Raw genomic sequence first — 16,388 nt, 5'->3', positions numbered from 1 at the left:
TCAAAAGATGCCAAGACTTGAGAGAAGGAGAGGAAGTGTGGAGAAGAAGAGGAAGAAGAAGAGGAAGAAGAAAAGCATTCAGGGATCCATCCAAGCTCGGATCCATCATGCCAGGCGACACTTAGCCTGCTGCTTCAGCAGAGAGAACATCGTCTGTGATGTGGATATGAATAAACTCTGTTGCCAGATCAGCACAGTCTCATAATATTTCATGAAATATCAGGGAACTAGGATGGACCAAACAGAAACTAAATGCAAGATGCAGGCAATTCTTTCTTTCTTTCTTTCCTTTTTTCCATGGTCCATGTAGGTCTATGGGACAGAACCTTAATTAATGTAATTAGTTATACCTGTGTTTACCCTGCTATTTCCTGCCAAAATGGCTGAAAAAATACATGTAATTGGGTTTATTAATTATAATTGTACACTTAGATAGCCAGGATAATGATTTCTGATTTGGGGGGTAAAGTATAAAATGAGCAAAAAAAGGATGTAAGTCAAAGCAAGGATGTTGCACACAGTGTAGAAAGGGCTACATACAGTATTTATGGGTGTACAATGGATGTAACCAACCTGAGAGAGGAGTCCGCCAGGTGTCTTGGCTGATAACTGCTGTGGAGTGGTCCTCTGGGCCTGCAGTCTGCCTGTGGGACGCCCCCCATACAGGTCCCACTGGTGGGACGATACTGGCTGGCCTAAAGAAGCCCACGTGTACAGCTGCTCCTCCTGCACAGAGTTTAGGAGAAGACATAAGGTAACTAATCCAAGGTGATAGAGGTTTGAGCTAACTACTGGCTCACTGCACACACTGCCAAGTAAACAAACTGCTTAGGCCACAGTGACATGTAACACATACAGCGAGGCTCTGTGACTAGAGGTTCACAACATCCACTGGTGGCAGATAAAAGAAGCAGAAAGAACTCAAGTGTGAAGACGCAGTACAAATACTTTTTTTGGTCTTTGACAACCAGTGTATTAGCAGCAGTTGGTCTAAATTACCTTTTACAAATGCTTTTTTCCCCCAGCTTCATCATAATATACAACAACACTTGAAATCCTTGAATAAAGAAATTTAAAATTGTCACTGCACATTGTCTATAAGTATTTCGTTGCTGCTTGCTTTGGGAAAAGATTAGCAGAAATGTAAAGTAAATATATTTGAAGTATATACAGATATTACAAATAATACAATAATGATATAATAACATGTAAACAGATATTACTGTAAACTTACAAAATCACTGGTGTGGTACTTTTATGTCCCTCTAAATTTATGTCCGTTTTCATACATCTTATTTACCTCTGACGATAAAGAAGTGCATGGGACTCCTTATTTAGAAACAACATAATAGAATCACACATAATAAAATAAAAAAAGATAAGACAGTAAAATCATGTGGATTTACAGAGATTCCAAAACAACCTGTTTAATCTAGACGTCAACAGAATTCACTGTAAAAACCTTTCATAATTAACCATGTTTAACTTATCTTAAGTAGATTAATCAATAATCATCTCAGACTCCAGGACATCAGACAGACACACATGAGGTTTGTTAGCTTAATTCAAAGGACCCAACCATGATTATCTGAATAAAGGCTGCTTTTTCTGTACCAAGAAACTCAATCATGATGTGATAATCTTCCCGAAGAGAAAGATAGTGTTGTGCTGTGTGTGCAAGGCCTCTTAGTGTAGAGGTGAACCTGGGGCAAATTCAAGCAGAGCTTGTGCTGTCCCTCTAAGCTAAGGCAATCAAGTTATCCCAGAGAATAATGAGATCTTTCCTTTGTTTAACCAAATACTTGGGTATTTTTCCCCAAGGCGAAATATGTCTCAGAAAAACAGTATGTGGAACTAAATACCATGCAATGCCATGCCATGAAATACATGCAAATTGACCTCAGTGTAAATCAAACTGTCATTGCACAGCGGATTACATCAATGTGCTTAATTTATGTAAGAACAGCAAACCCTTCCAAGGGTGTGAGTGTGTTTGATAATCATGTGTTTGCGTGCATAAATCTTTGCTCTTTCATAGGGCTTTAGCTGCTATTTGTTCCAGTTGGAGAGCTGACTTATAGTGATGTTTTCAGTACAGTTGCTGTAAGGACAAAATGTTACAATAACCAGAGCCTGGTAACCTGAGCTAGAGCCAGACACACAAACAGTGAGGGTACAGAGAAAGCCAGACTCACTTAAAGCCGTGCCACTCAGGAGTACTCGCCCACACAATCATGTTATTTACTGTAAAAGGGGTGATACTTTATTTACAGTTCTTAACTCCAAACCCTTGACACCCTATATTTGTTCAAAATGAAGCCAATGGTGTATTCAATTTCAGGCAGTGTGCAGAACAAGAAACCAACCGTTCCTGAATTTGTACACTATAAAAAAAATACAGCAATGAAATAAGATACAATGACATATTTAAGCGGCAATTTGCAGGACAAAGGAGGTGAGAGGTAAACATGGCAATAAAAGGAAAAGGAGTTAGTTAGAGGGGAGAGGCGATGAGCTAAGTGATTACTTTCAAAATGGAAAGTAACTGTAAAAGGAAAAGGGGTACAAAGAGATTGAGACGATGAGGAGTTAAGGAAAAGGTTGCAAAGAGAGAGAAACTGTGATGATCTCAAAAGTGATTTATTTTACAAGGGAGATTAACTGTAAGATATGAAGCAACAGTGATGAGATCTGCAGTCTAAATGGCAAAGGGAAAGGTTATTCCTGGTCATGCTGAATAATGCAGGACTCGAGGCCCATCCCAGGTAGACAGACACTAGGAAAGGGGGGGGGGGGGGGGGGGGGGGGGGGGCATGAGTCTTTGTCCAATCCTGACATGATGTGGAGTGTTTTGCTGGGGAAGAGCAGCCTGAGCCCAAGGCACGTGGAGTTGTTATATAACACGGTCAGCAGATGGTCTACGCAAGCACAGATGTGTGTTTGTGTGTGTGTTTGTGTGTGTGACCGAGAGCACAGCAAGACCGAGGGAGTGTCATAGGGATTTCTATTAGGCCAGCCATGCGAGGAAATGCCTGAATATGTGTGTGTGTCTCTTCCTGTCCTTTTGTGTGTGTGTGTAGTTACTCACCTAACCATGTGCCTTTGTCAGAATTGTACATGAATGAAAGTGCACTCTATTCGTGGTTGAATACAATACAAGGCGCAGCAAAGTGTCATTTTGCATTTGAGAGATTTATGTGAGCAAGCTATCCAAGCTTCATGCATGTACAAGTGAGAGATATTTTATTGTATTTTTGTGTGTGTGTGTGTTTGGTTGTTTACAAATAGGAATGCATGCTTGTATGCGCTGATGAACGGGTGTATTTGTGCATGCGTTCACATCAGAGGGGGAGGTGCGTTGTGCAACTGGAGACAAATGCTAATCTGTTCAGATACAAATCTGCTTTGGTAGCTGAGAGACAGACGAAAAAAATAAACAATTAAATGAAGTCCTCTCATCACACTGAAGACATGACATCAAGAGATGAGACAACTTCTTGCCTTGAGACACAAGACAGATCTGTCCTATGGGGATCATTATATGAGGAGTGAAGATAGATACGCATACTGAACATGCATATCTGCACCTACTTTTATATGCACACATATTCTCAATAAAAACAAGGTAATTGGATTTGTCCAAATTCTGAGCTATTTGCATTCTTCACACAGAAGTATTTCTACGTCTATAATGCACTATCAGTCCTACCTCTAGCAACACAGAGTTCAGCTGGGTGGATTTAGCTGCGAGGGGCTTGTGATAAAAATGGCACTGACAGTGGGCTCAGTGAACTGTGCAGGGGAACGTGAAAATACATGCACATGAGATTAGGTCTGAGCAAAGCATTACTGGAATCACGATTTAAAGATTTATGACATAAACTTTCATATGGTCACCCTGACTACATAAGCCACTACGCCTCTGATAATGAAAAGGCTCTCTGGTAAATCTCTGCAATATAGTAATATAGACAGAAACTAAAACTGGATGAGCTTTACATGATGTGGTATGCATTATTTGGCACTGTAATTGCAGACCATTTTGTGGTACATTCATATAAATGAGCACTTCATCTGATAAGTACATACTATCTTATGTGGACCTTGGCTGGCAACAAAGGAGATATCGAGTTCGCAATGAGGTTGCACAGGAAATAAAAGGTAAAATGAAGATAACCCCAGGGCTAATCCAGGCTGCCATTGTGAATAATAATTTGCTTTTAATGACCTGCTTAGTTAAATAAAGGTTAAATAATTGCAAACAAGATGCATCATCCCTCCCACTTTTATCAAAGCTGGATTGATCATCCCTTTCAAACCAGTTCTTGTAATGTAACACCAAAACACAGTTATTGCATGTGCTATCTGCCTAGATTTCATTAAAATTGGAGCATTCATTTCTCAAATAAAGTAAATTTGCACGAAGAAGGTCACACCATCAGTTTTGTACACAACACAAGAATCACACCAGTCATCGGAGACAGAGGTCTTACATTAAACATGGGTGGGGTCGCTGTGATGGTGCTGTCCCAGTCCAGCTCTTTGGGGCCGTCGCTGAAGGCCTGCAGGAGACCCAAGGCCAACATCCGGTAACAGAGTTCTCTGGCCTCCTCTTCGGTGGACGCCTCTCCATTCTGTGCACACAGCCTCTCCAACAGAGTACGACCTAATAGAGAAGTGGAGAGACAAAGTGAGATGACATGAGATGAGATGCTGACATGAAATAAGAAGTAGCACAACACACAAGCATAGATAAAATAAAATGCAGAAAGTCAGTGTTGAAGACAAAAACTGGTAATCAGGGAGAATGATCTGTTTTGTCAGTGACTAAAAAGCTAAGTTTTTTTTTTTAGCTTGAGATTAATGGGTGATTTATATTTCTTGGTTTATTTTTTGACATTTCCAGCTAAGATATGGTGAGGCAGGCAAATATGTTAATCAAAGAACACACCTAAAGCTGATTTAATCAAAAGCTGGTAGAAATGTCTCAGAGTCAGATGTGCTAATCAAACACCTACAAGTGCAAACTCCTTTCACAACATCAGAGAGATGGTGTTAATTGCAATTAGCTCAAACTGCACTATTTTCTATATAGGATAAACAGAAGCCAACTATAGTAAGCTTGCATTGAGAAAATAAAATGATAAAGATATTACATTTTCTGCTCATATTTGTCCTGGGATTAAAGCAAGGAATAATGAGTGGAGGGATTTTTTTCATGGAACGAGAGTGAGGGTGAAAGTGAGTTCAAACTGTGAAGGATTAAAGTAGAAATCAGTTATAATCTCTTTATTCTAGAATAGATTTCCTGTTTTTCTATGTCAGCAGGAGCAAAAGTCATCCTTGAGGTCTTGGAGAACATATTGACAATGTGACGGCAGCAGAGATGTCAACAGTGCATACAGCCTGTGACAAAACGTAACTTTCAGTTCAATAGGTGCAAGTCTGACACACTAAGAAGTCAGCTGATCATGCTGTTGATGGATTTGAATCTTAAAAATAAGTGATTCAGGGGACCGCACCAGGAGAAGTAACAAAGCCCTATAGTTAATGGTCCTGTGGATTTGAGCAATTTAGAATGGAGTTCAGCAAACCAAGGAGTAATATTGAAAAAATAAAAACTATGGTTGCTATAAATTGTGCTTCTTTCTGAACTTTCTACAACAACAGAAAATTGATTTTGTCCTGGAGAGAAGGGCTCTGATGTCAACTGTGCAGTTTAGTCTTCCAGAGACAGCGCAGCTTAACTAAGTCTCACAATAGAGCCACTACTTCAAAAAGTCAAATCAGTTCACTTCTACATAAAAACCGCCACTGTCAGAAGTGTTTTAATCCATTTTTTTATTTGTCACGGTTAAATCAGTTTGCTTTTCTGCTTCCTGTCTCTCTACCACCTCCAATTCGTCTGGTGTAACCTGGGTTTCTAGCTGAACGGATCAATGTCACAGCCCTGTAGGACTGACTGAGAGCCGACACCACTTCAGTGGGTCTGGGTGAAAACAAGATAGCTTGACAGCCTATAGTACATTTTTTAAGTAACAGTTGGAACAGGAGATTCAAGGCCTCTCCACTGTTTGGCTGGGAGTAATTCACCTGATAAAATTTTAATGGATTTCATAACGCTATTCATTTTTGCCATGCAGATGAACTGTCATTTAGGTTTAACATCCACCAGTGGACTCTGTGTGTGTGTGTGTGTGTGTGTGTGTGTGTGTGTGTGTGTGTGTGTGTGTAGTTTGTGCCACTGAGGCAAAGCGTGGTACTGTGGCAGTGTGTGGGTGGTCATGTTGTCACTCGGCACCCTGATTTAGCAGCACAGGCGCAGACAGTGGAGAGCAGCTGAGCTCCTGACACTCAACACAACAGACAGGAGAACAGTGTGCTATTGTTTTACTAAAAGGAAGCCTTTGTCCTGAAGACACTCGATAAAGAACCTCTACTGCTTCATCTTGTTTTTCATGTGCTATTATACTTTTCTCGAATGATATCATAACTTTAATATCCCTGCTCTAAGACCTTGATAATTCATAGGTCATTAGACTTTAATCACAGTACAATGATAATTACCATTTCACCCAGCATTGCATAATAACCTAATCTCTAATGGAGACAGGGATTGAAGGCAAACAAATAAGATTCACATCCAGCCCACCAGGGATTCCCTGCTTGGATTAGATACTTCATGGCAGGATTATATGACGATATTTCCTCCTGAGTGTGTGTGGTCAAGAAAATACAGTTACAGTGCCTGCTCATCAGAGGGCAGAGGGGTCAATTAAATGTTTGTCTATTTTTTTATTTGTTTAATTGTTGATTTTTAATCAAATTTGTATCCACCAGTAATGATGAAATTTCAGACTCTTCAGTCTGATCTAAATCTGAAGTTAAAGCTGATAATGTCGATCCTTACAGAACACACCTGAAGTACCTCTTCTACTCACCAGAGAAGACATCCAGATAGAGTAGCGTGGCATTGGAGCTCCGGCGGCCAGAATGTGCTCTTCTCGAGCCCAGTGTCCAATAAGATCCACCTGTGTGCACTTTCTCAGGTGTACCTTGCTCCAGGATCTTTGCCCCACTGTCCTGCCCGGTTCTCAGCTCGTCCAGCTCTTTGGACCACTCTGCACAGACACTGTGCAGCCCAGCGATAGAACAGGACCTCTGTCTGAGGCTCCTCCATTCCTGGGCCTCACTCTCTGACAATGGAGTGCCTTCTGTTTTCCTGGGGACGTTGGGGCTGGTAATGGGGGAGGCAATAGGTGAGGTAAGCTGTCTGGTGGTTGTCTTAACGTATGATGGGTGTACTGGGGGGTAGAGCTTCACAGTGGATGAGGCACTGGAGGATGTCCGTCTAGGAGAAGACACATGGGAACCATCTGACGTCAGCTGGCTAATGGACATGCTACTCTTTCTCCTCCTAAGGGACAGGAAGTCCTGCCTCCCATTCTCCTCTTCCTCCTCCCTATCCAAAGAAAGGTCCATGCTGCTCACACTCTTGAGAGACCCTATTGGCCCTGCCACCGCAGGGTCTATCCGGACACATGGCACACACAAGTTTTTGCTCAATGTAGCCCCACCACCTTGGCTCAGCTGTAAAGGCAGAACTGGACTCTCCAGCTCATCCTGGAGCTCCTCAGCACTCTCATAAGAGGTGGTGGTGGCAGTAGTGTCAGGGAAGCTGTATGTGCTATTGGTCTTTGGAAAAAGGCTACCACTGCTTCTCTCTGTGTCTGGTGCTGAAGACGATGGGCCACTCTCACTCAGGGACCCTGGTTCAGACAAATTCCTTGATATGGGTATGTCATGTCTTTCATATTCTGATATCATACACTCAATACTTTGTTCTTGAGCTAAAATGTCACTACCTACCAGGGTGGAGACAACTTCTTTACCCAGGTTTTGTAGCTGCCCAGATGTCACATCTTTCTGTTTAGTAGCCTCAGAGCCTTTATTTTTTGAGATGGAACCATCAGGGAATTGGCCAGTGACCTTCTCCAAGACCATATCGCTTGCTCCGTGTTGCTCTCTGATGGCCTGCTGGATGTCAGACAGCAGATCTTCATTTTCAGCTGCTGAGTGGAAACTGTAGAGGTCAGCGTCCGACCCTGAGCTTGTCTTCCTGCCATCCCCATCTATTGTGGACTGCCGACTAACTCCAGTGAAATGGCCCTGATCGCCCTCACCGTCCGATATCATACACATGTCGTCAACTGACAGGCTAGCCTCTGCATTGGGCTTGAATTCTGTTGATCTCATACCTTCCAAGATATCCTCCTTGGACAACCCCTTTGTCTTGGACAGACTCTTCCTGATCCTCATGCTGGAAAACACAGAACCTTTAGACTCTGATTTTGATTTCTTCTTAGTGACATTCTCCCCTCCTCCTTTGCTGACCTTACTCTGGGACTTTTTCAATTTTTTGTCCACTTCCCTGTCATCGGCATCCCTATCGCAGGGGGAATCCCCATCTCCTACACCTGCTGTCCCACCATTTCCTCCTCCTTTCTTCTGCTTTGCCTCCTGGTTACCCATGTTCCTGAGCAGGCGGACGCCCTTAGCTATGAAGCCATGCTGCTGGGGTCGAAGCTGGCCACGTTGGTCTTCTTGCCGGGCTGTTGTTAATGTTGGTCCACTGCTAGTCAGAGCCCTTTCAAAGCCGCCTAATCCCTGCTGTCTACTCACCACTGTTAAAGGCAGCTGTGAGGATGATGTTGCCTCCGCTGATGCTGCTGATGAGAGGAGGAGGAGACTGGCACTGGCAGCCACAGGCTCACTTCCACTCACAACTCGCTCACCCTCCCCCCCCTGCTCAGCCATTCTCACTCTCTCATCCTTTATCTCTTGTTGCCCCTCCTTTCTCCTCCCATCTGCTGCTGCACGCTCTGCTGTCTTGCATAACGGGTTGCTGGTCGAGCGAGCCAGGCGAGGATGCTCCGGCGTCTGCGGCCCTTGTCCCTTCCCAGCAGAGGAGGGAAGTGGAAGCTGAGGATGCCGCTGCTGCTGATAATGTTGTTCTAAAATGCACTGTTGTTGCTGCTGCTGAGGAAGAATGAGTGAGTGCTGTTGTCTGCGCAGGAGATTGGTCACACTGCTCTTCCTCCTGCCTTTAAAAGTGGTAGTGAAGAAGCTCTCTTTCAGGAAGGGCACCTGGGTCTCCACTGTCTTAATAGTCTGCATCCTGACCGCTATGGCGTGTTTCTCACCCAGAGGGGAGAGAGTCTAGACTGGCTGAACAGCAGAGAGAAAGGAAACAACAGGTTCAGATGGCATTTTATATTACAGCATGGCTTTGCAAAAGAAGAGAGTCATTCTGTTCTCAGTTGAGGGCTTTCTCTTTCTCTTTTACTGTGATGTTCATTGTGTTGTTCCTCCTGCAATCATAAACATGCAGTCACCCAAGAAATCCCCTTTTCCAGAGTATTAATAGTGCTAATATTTGCTTTCCCAGGCCTAGATGTCTGCACTGACTTAGTGAAAGTCCAATTGAGATTCATGTGACAGTCTGTTAGCTGAAGACAGCAAGAGAGCTGCAGTGGAACTAATTTTACTATTATTGATCACAGCACTGGAATTTCAGGCTATTAAATGCTATTAAGATGCATCAGTCTGAGAAATGAGAAATTGAGTCCTATTTCAGCATTCAGAAACATTAAAGAGGATTACCTTTCCATACGCAGATGAAAAGCAGAAAGGACACATTCTGGGTTTATATTAAGAAACAACACAATATATTATTGAAAGTTGATTTCTAAATACCTTAGTAAATATCTTAGTCATAAACATATGCTTGTGTAATTGTGTGCATGCATATGTGCAGTGTTTGTGTATTTGTGTCTGTGTGCGCACATCCATATCAAAACATGCCCGATGACTAATTAATGTCAATGGGTGTGGTACACTCACAAGTGTGTCTATTTACCTATCTCTAATATCTGTATCTACATTGATTATTCATCTGTTGATACAGATTGACATCCCCTTCCTACTACCTAGAGGGATCTGACTTAAAAGATCTGAGTTGCTTAACAGTGATAATGTAAAATATGCACATGTAACATTCATCTTTGAAACGAGGATCATAAGTAAATGAAAAGAGCATTTACCAGAGATTAAACGCTTACTTAAGTACATTAAAGCTCTTCTAAACATTTGAATAACTTCTTCCCTTGGTAAAACATTATACAATCATTTCACGGCACAATCCCAAATAAAGTATAACTTCACTGTAGATAAATGAAACAATATTTCATAATCACTTACACTTCAAATAATGAAAAAAAGGACTTTTTAAAATTACACTACCACAGTAAGTAAGCATACTAGCCAGGTCTTACAGCATAAAAGATAACTACAGCGTACTTGCCGGAGTGATGTTTTCTCCTCAGTGGCTCCTGCTCAGTAGTGACTGAAGAAAACAGGACAAATGAGTGTTTGTCTTCAGCTATGGGGCGCTCCTCAGCCATGGGTCACATGAAGATGAAGTCTTTTCCCATCACATGTCTGGTGTCCTCGGCCCTGAACCGCCAGCACAGTCTGAGACTTCTCGCACTAACTTCATCATGTTACTCAGAACACAGAGGGCCTTAGCCACATGCTTGTGCATTAAACTGTGACAATGGAATAATATTAGATAACAGGATACCCCCTTCCTTCTTCACAGCAAACTGATGTGAAAATGTTAACGTTAGATAACTTAACGTCAGTCACATTACCAACCAAATAAAACATTTTATTTGCACAGTTTAATGACACATGAGGAGAAATGTTCAAAGTGATTAAAGAGAAACAGCTTATAGTGGATTTCGGGCTTCACACTGCTAAAGGACATGACGCATACTGCAAATGGAAGTTCTTCACTGAACAGGAATGCATTAATACCTTCTATTGTATAAAATAATCATGATTTCGGACACAAAAAATTTCATTTATGTCAACAGAAAGCTTTCTGTTTGTTTATTTACTTAAAAGGTGAGTGTGATTGACATACTTGAAACGTAACAAAAAACTTTATTTGTATGTTCACCATTTTAGGTAGTTTACATTCCCAATATTAAAACCAACAAATATTTTCATGAAGAATGTATTTTGTATGAATTTACTGTATGTCACACTGCAGAAAATATCACCCCACAGTGCACAGACATGGATTATTTTTTTCATTCTCAGTGAACATTATTTCTCCTCGATACAGGACTCAATACCATTTTATACTGTATCCAATTAATTCTCCCATAAGTGAGTTAACTACAGTGTGTTTTTGGCCTTCACTATTATAGTGCACAAGATTGAAATAATTGAAAATTTGGATGCTAAAAAATGTAAAAGTCATCCAGTTTAAATGATATTTGTCCCTATGATAACAGGTACAAATAAAGTTAAAATTAATTGCTCTCTTAGTCGGCATCTTTGTGTTAAATTTTGTGGATAACTGATGATAGCTCACCCCTGGAATAGGTTAACCTGATGTGGCAACAATCAGCCAATTCTAATCAGAAATCCCTGGAAAGAAGTCCAAGTAATACTTAAGGACAAGCAAATTACATAAAATCATAAGCGACTAAAAACATTCAGATCAGATTATGCCAGGAATTCGAAATATTCTCCACACTGACTGGTTATAAGTTTAGCCATTGTTTGCCAAATGTTAAATTGGCTTCATCAAAAATGAAAATCTCTCATCAGCTTTCAGCTTTTCAAATCCTGGAGTCAAACAGTGCTTGCATGTGGATCGTAGCTGCACACTTGTACATATAAAACAGTTTAATTTGTGTGTGATCTGGAAATTGACAGGAAGGGGTTTTGCTGCTGCAGCGCTATGGGAGCTGCATCAACAGTGATGTACAGGCAAATGCATAGTAGGGCTTTCACAAGCCACTAGAGGCTGCCATTGCTCTACTAAATCAAACATGGATGGCCTTTTTGAACAGTTACTCAGATTAATGTTTTTGTACAATTTTAAAAGGTAGTGTATAATCATAACACACATTTTGATAAATGGACATCTTTGTGTGTACAATCAATCATTGTGTATCAAGTCAGAAATATTCAAATGTACACAAACAGTATATCATTATTATTATCATTGTATAATCATTATTCTTAACATAAAAACCTCAAGTACATAAAACACAACCAAGCTACTTGATGCACTTATTATTGTCTCCACCATGTAAACCACAACAATCACATTGAACACAACAGCAGCTCACTGACTGTGGTGCCACACAGAATATTCACAACTCAATTCATCAGAAGAATGATTTTCAGACTGGCTCAAAAATCTGAGGAATATCTAGAGACCCAAAGATTCATATCACAAAAATAACAAATCTCTGTTGACAGAAAGTAAGGACACAGTTTTCAAACTTTCAATATTTCATCAGACACAGGAAAGCTATATCCATGTAAAAAGGCAATGTACAGAAGAGTTTCGATAAAAACATAAGCTAGCCAGGATAGCAGGTCAACTCAGTACAATGTAATAGCCTGTAGACACAAAATAGTTTTGGGCTTGGCTTTCAGTCACATATTACAGATACATAGTTTTATCTGAAACCCCAAACCACTCCACACTTGACAGGTTTAGCGACCTACAGAGGGAGAAATGATAACAAATGTGGATACCCAATCCCATAACAAAGGTATCATTTCCCCTGGTGTCAATTGCACTTCAATAATTCTCCTGCAATGCGTTTTAAAGCCCTTTTCTATTATTTTCCATTCAGTCAGTTCTTTCAGCTGCACTTGTGTGAAATGGTAAGAGTTCCTTAAGGACAGAAGGAAAGCTTTCATCTGTGGAGCTCACCTCAAGAAACACCACACGCATACACACCCTTGCATGCACGCACACACATGCATGCACACAAGCACACACCTCCATACAACTTGGTGTTTGCTATAAAACAGACCGCTGCATTGGACATCCCAGCAGAGAAACACAATGAGGATCTCACCATGAGCAGTGATGCTCAGTAGAAAAAAACATAATGCTTTTTCCTTTTCCTTGCCCTATCTGAAATGAAGCATGAGCCCATTATAAACCACTTAAAATCATAATCCCTTATGTGGACTCCCTGGGAATCCTCCTGTGGAAGACCACTGACTGTCTCTGCTGGAACTGCTGCTTCCTCCTCTTCTTCATGTCCCAGCGGCAGAGCAATATCATCTTGAAAGTTGTGCGAAAAGTCTTGTTGCACAGCGCGTAGCACATGGGGTTGACTGTGCTGTTGACATAGCACAGCCAGTATCCCAGCGCCCACAGGGTCTCCGGGATGCAATTGGTACAGAAGGCATTGATCAGCACCATGATGTTGTAAGGTGTCCATGTAATGATGAAAGCAAAAAGGATGGCACTGAGTGTCTGAGCTGCCTTCTTCTCTTTTACTAGGGACATACGCTTTCTCTTGGTGATCTGAGTTCGTGCTCGGGCTGCAAAACGCTTAGCCAGAGCTGCCTCTTTGAAGGAGATGGGGACAGAGGGGGATTTGGTGGCAGTGCTGGTGGTACTGGTGTCGGTGGTAGTGGTTGTTGGAGGATCAGCCATGGGACCTGATTTTGACGCAGCCTGGATGGTAGGCATGGACTGGATCTTGCGTGAACAGAAACGCTGGTGGTAACTATTGTTGTCTGTATCGCTGGTTCCATCTGGGGTGGTGGTAGCTGTGGTGTTGGTGGTGACTATTGAGTGGCCATCCCTGCTATCCTCTTCTCCTCTCAGGGGGTCCTCCTCTGAGGCCACATCTAGGTCTTCACAGGAGGTGAGCTGGGAGTTCACGGCAGCCTTTATACCAGGTAGGTTGAGCACAATGGAAAAGATAGCATGGCTCTGTGGAATCATCTCTCTGCCTCCGCAATCCTCATCCTCTGACGACCCAGAGTGGTCCATTGAGACCCCGGCATCATTGTTATTCCAGCTGTCGCTGCTGCTTTGATCTGGGTCACCCTCTCCTGTTCGGGTACTACCAGGCCTCCAGGACCGAACCCCAGGCCAACAGTATAAGCGGCTAACTAGCCCCCGACAAGAGTTCTTTTTCTGGGACCTCGTCAGCTCATAGCTGCTGCAGCTCCTGGAACTCCCTGTCTGGTGGTGCACAAAACGGGCCCTCTCACCCCCACCACTCCCACTTCCTCCTCCTGTCCCACCTCGACTCCCTGAGCCCTGCAGCCCGGCTAATTCCTTTGAGCGGTTCTGGGTCTCTTTGTAAATCCGCCAGTACAGAACGCTCATGATAGTTACAGGCAGATAGAAGGCAGCCATAGCTGTGCAGAAGGTTATTGTGGGCTCTGAGAGGAACTGGATGTAGCACTCATCTGAGGGTACTGTCCTTTCACCCACAAAATACTGCCACAGCAGGATGGCTGGGGCCCAGAGAACGAGGGAAACAAACCAGGCTAGGCCAATCATTATCCCAGCCCGTTTTGTGGTCCGTTTGGCCCGGTAGGTCAGAGGCCTGGTGATAGAAAAGTAGCGGTCAAAGCTGATGACCAGCAGGTTCATAACTGATGCATTGCTGGCCACATAGTCTATGGCCAACCAGAGATCACAGGCCCAGTTGCCCATTGCCCACTGGCCCATCACAATGTAAGCTGTGTACAGGTTCATGGAGATGACCCCTATGATAAGGTCAGCCACAGCCAAGCTCAGCAGGAAGTAATTGTTGACTGTCTTTAACTGTCGGTTGACTTTGAAGGATACCACAACCAAGATGTTTCCAATGATGGTGATCAGAGAAAGCAGGCCTGTCAGCAAAACAATGAGAACAACCTGCCACACGGGGTGGCCCCCCAAGGGCTCATAAACCCTTGTTTGTGTCTCGTTTGGGGGTTCTGAGGTGAGATTGAAGAGTCCGCTGGAGAAGGAGGAGTTATCATCCAGGGTAGCCGCATGAGGCACCGACCAGGGGTTTCCTCTTGTTCCTCCTTGGTGGAGAGCATTGGATTGTGGGTAGGCTCCCGCCCCTGGTGGAGAGGTGATGGCAGACAGGAAGAAGCCAGGGTCTGTGCTGTTGGAACTCATTGTAAAGTCCTGGCATATTCTAGTGGGAGACAGAGAAAGAGACAGAAAGCATATCAGAAAATGAAGAGACAAGGAAAGAGGGAATGGTCAACAAGGATGAGAAGAGAGAAGGACAGAGTGAGAGATAGAGAAAAAAACAGTGACAAGACACATTAGCAGATGAAATTCCCATTTCACTGCATATCCACTAGGTGAGGCTAGCAGCCTGTTGTATTTTTAAGCTTTGTAATTGGCTGCATGTCTCATGTGAAATGGAATGGAAATCTTATTGTCATTAGACAAGATGTACAATGAAAATGGTAGCTGAACAATAAAGGTGTCAGGGCTTTAATTTCCTTTTAATTCACAATTTCACTTGCGAACAATCCTCATGCACTAACTTTGAGGGTAAATGCATTGTAAGCCCCACATTCAATTACAGCTTGAAATCTCAATAAAACATTGAAAACCTAAGTTAATAGAACACTGCCAGATGCCCAGCATTCTCAATAAGAGAGAGAGATTGTCAGCAACACCTGCTTATTATGAAATTCATAAAACTGAAAAGAAACTGTCACTCATACAGGCATTATATCCTACCACAGGGTTGCCTAGTCTTTAAGATGATTATGCTGGGATTGCAACTTTTTTTTGCAACACAAACATTTATGGTAGTGTTGTAAACATGGGGCTTTAGACACGGGCCGTCTTCTCCTGTCGTATCAGGTGTGGCACTGGTGGTCTTTCTTTAAATTCAGACAGAGAAACAGACAGACTGCAAAAACACTGATGTTCTCTACTAAATGAACAGGGAAAAACAGTTTTCTAGTAATGCTGCCCAAAAGCTTTCTCTTGTTGAACTAATCCTCACATGTGAGGATGAATATGAATACAAGTATTTGATGGAATGGGCAGACAGACAGCAAACACAGAGATGACTCTAAACACCCCGCCAAAGACTGACTCCAAGTGACAGTGAAGACTGGGGGCTATATCTTGGCTCGCTGCACTCCATCACATTATGTACACACTGCAAACCACACACGCACGCACACACACACACACACACACACACACACACACACACACTGGTGTTCATTTAGATTTGCTGGTGGTCCGTTAACAACAGGGCATTCGATGAGGCAAAAAAGACTACAGTACTATTGAAATTTTGCCAACAGGTGACACTATTGTACTTCTGTATATATTCCAATCTAGGCTGGGAAAAAAATCAACATATCCTCCACATAATTTCAAGTCTGTTTTCACTGTGTGCCATGAAATGGCCCCAGGGCCACCAGTTGAACAACCCTGGTGCTTCTGGACATGGCTTAAGCTGCTGGGCTGAGTATGAGCTTGAAGAAAACGGGCTGAAGGGAGTATGGTATGAGGG

General features: G+C 42.6%; 2 protein-coding genes across 2 annotated transcripts in view; both read right to left on the bottom strand.

Annotated features, from left to right (window-relative positions):
* Positions 1-9,177, bottom strand: part of fmn2a (formin 2a) — a 37,244-nt gene extending 28,067 nt beyond the window's left edge. The window contains exons 1-3 of the mRNA XM_030071382.1: positions 6,942-9,177; positions 4,494-4,666; positions 574-726 (exon numbers count right to left, since the gene is read on the bottom strand). Of these exons, the coding sequence (XP_029927242.1) occupies positions 574-726; positions 4,494-4,666; positions 6,942-9,177 (2,562 nt within the window). The remainder of the gene's footprint in view (positions 1-573; positions 727-4,493; positions 4,667-6,941) is intronic.
* A 2,382-nt stretch (positions 9,178-11,559) lies between these two features.
* Positions 11,560-16,388, bottom strand: part of chrm3a (cholinergic receptor, muscarinic 3a) — a 79,055-nt gene continuing 74,226 nt past the window's right edge. The window contains exon 3 of the mRNA XM_030071410.1: positions 11,560-15,035. Within this exon, the coding sequence (XP_029927270.1) occupies positions 13,061-15,016 (1,956 nt within the window). The 5' untranslated portion in view covers positions 15,017-15,035 and the 3' untranslated portion in view covers positions 11,560-13,060. The remainder of the gene's footprint in view (positions 15,036-16,388) is intronic.

Source organism: Myripristis murdjan, chromosome 15 (assembly GCF_902150065.1).
Source record: "Myripristis murdjan chromosome 15, fMyrMur1.1, whole genome shotgun sequence".
Lineage (NCBI taxonomy): Eukaryota > Metazoa > Chordata > Actinopteri > Holocentriformes > Holocentridae > Myripristis > Myripristis murdjan.
The sequence above is the reverse complement of the archived record's forward strand: the minus strand, read 5'-3'. Positions and strand labels throughout refer to the sequence as shown.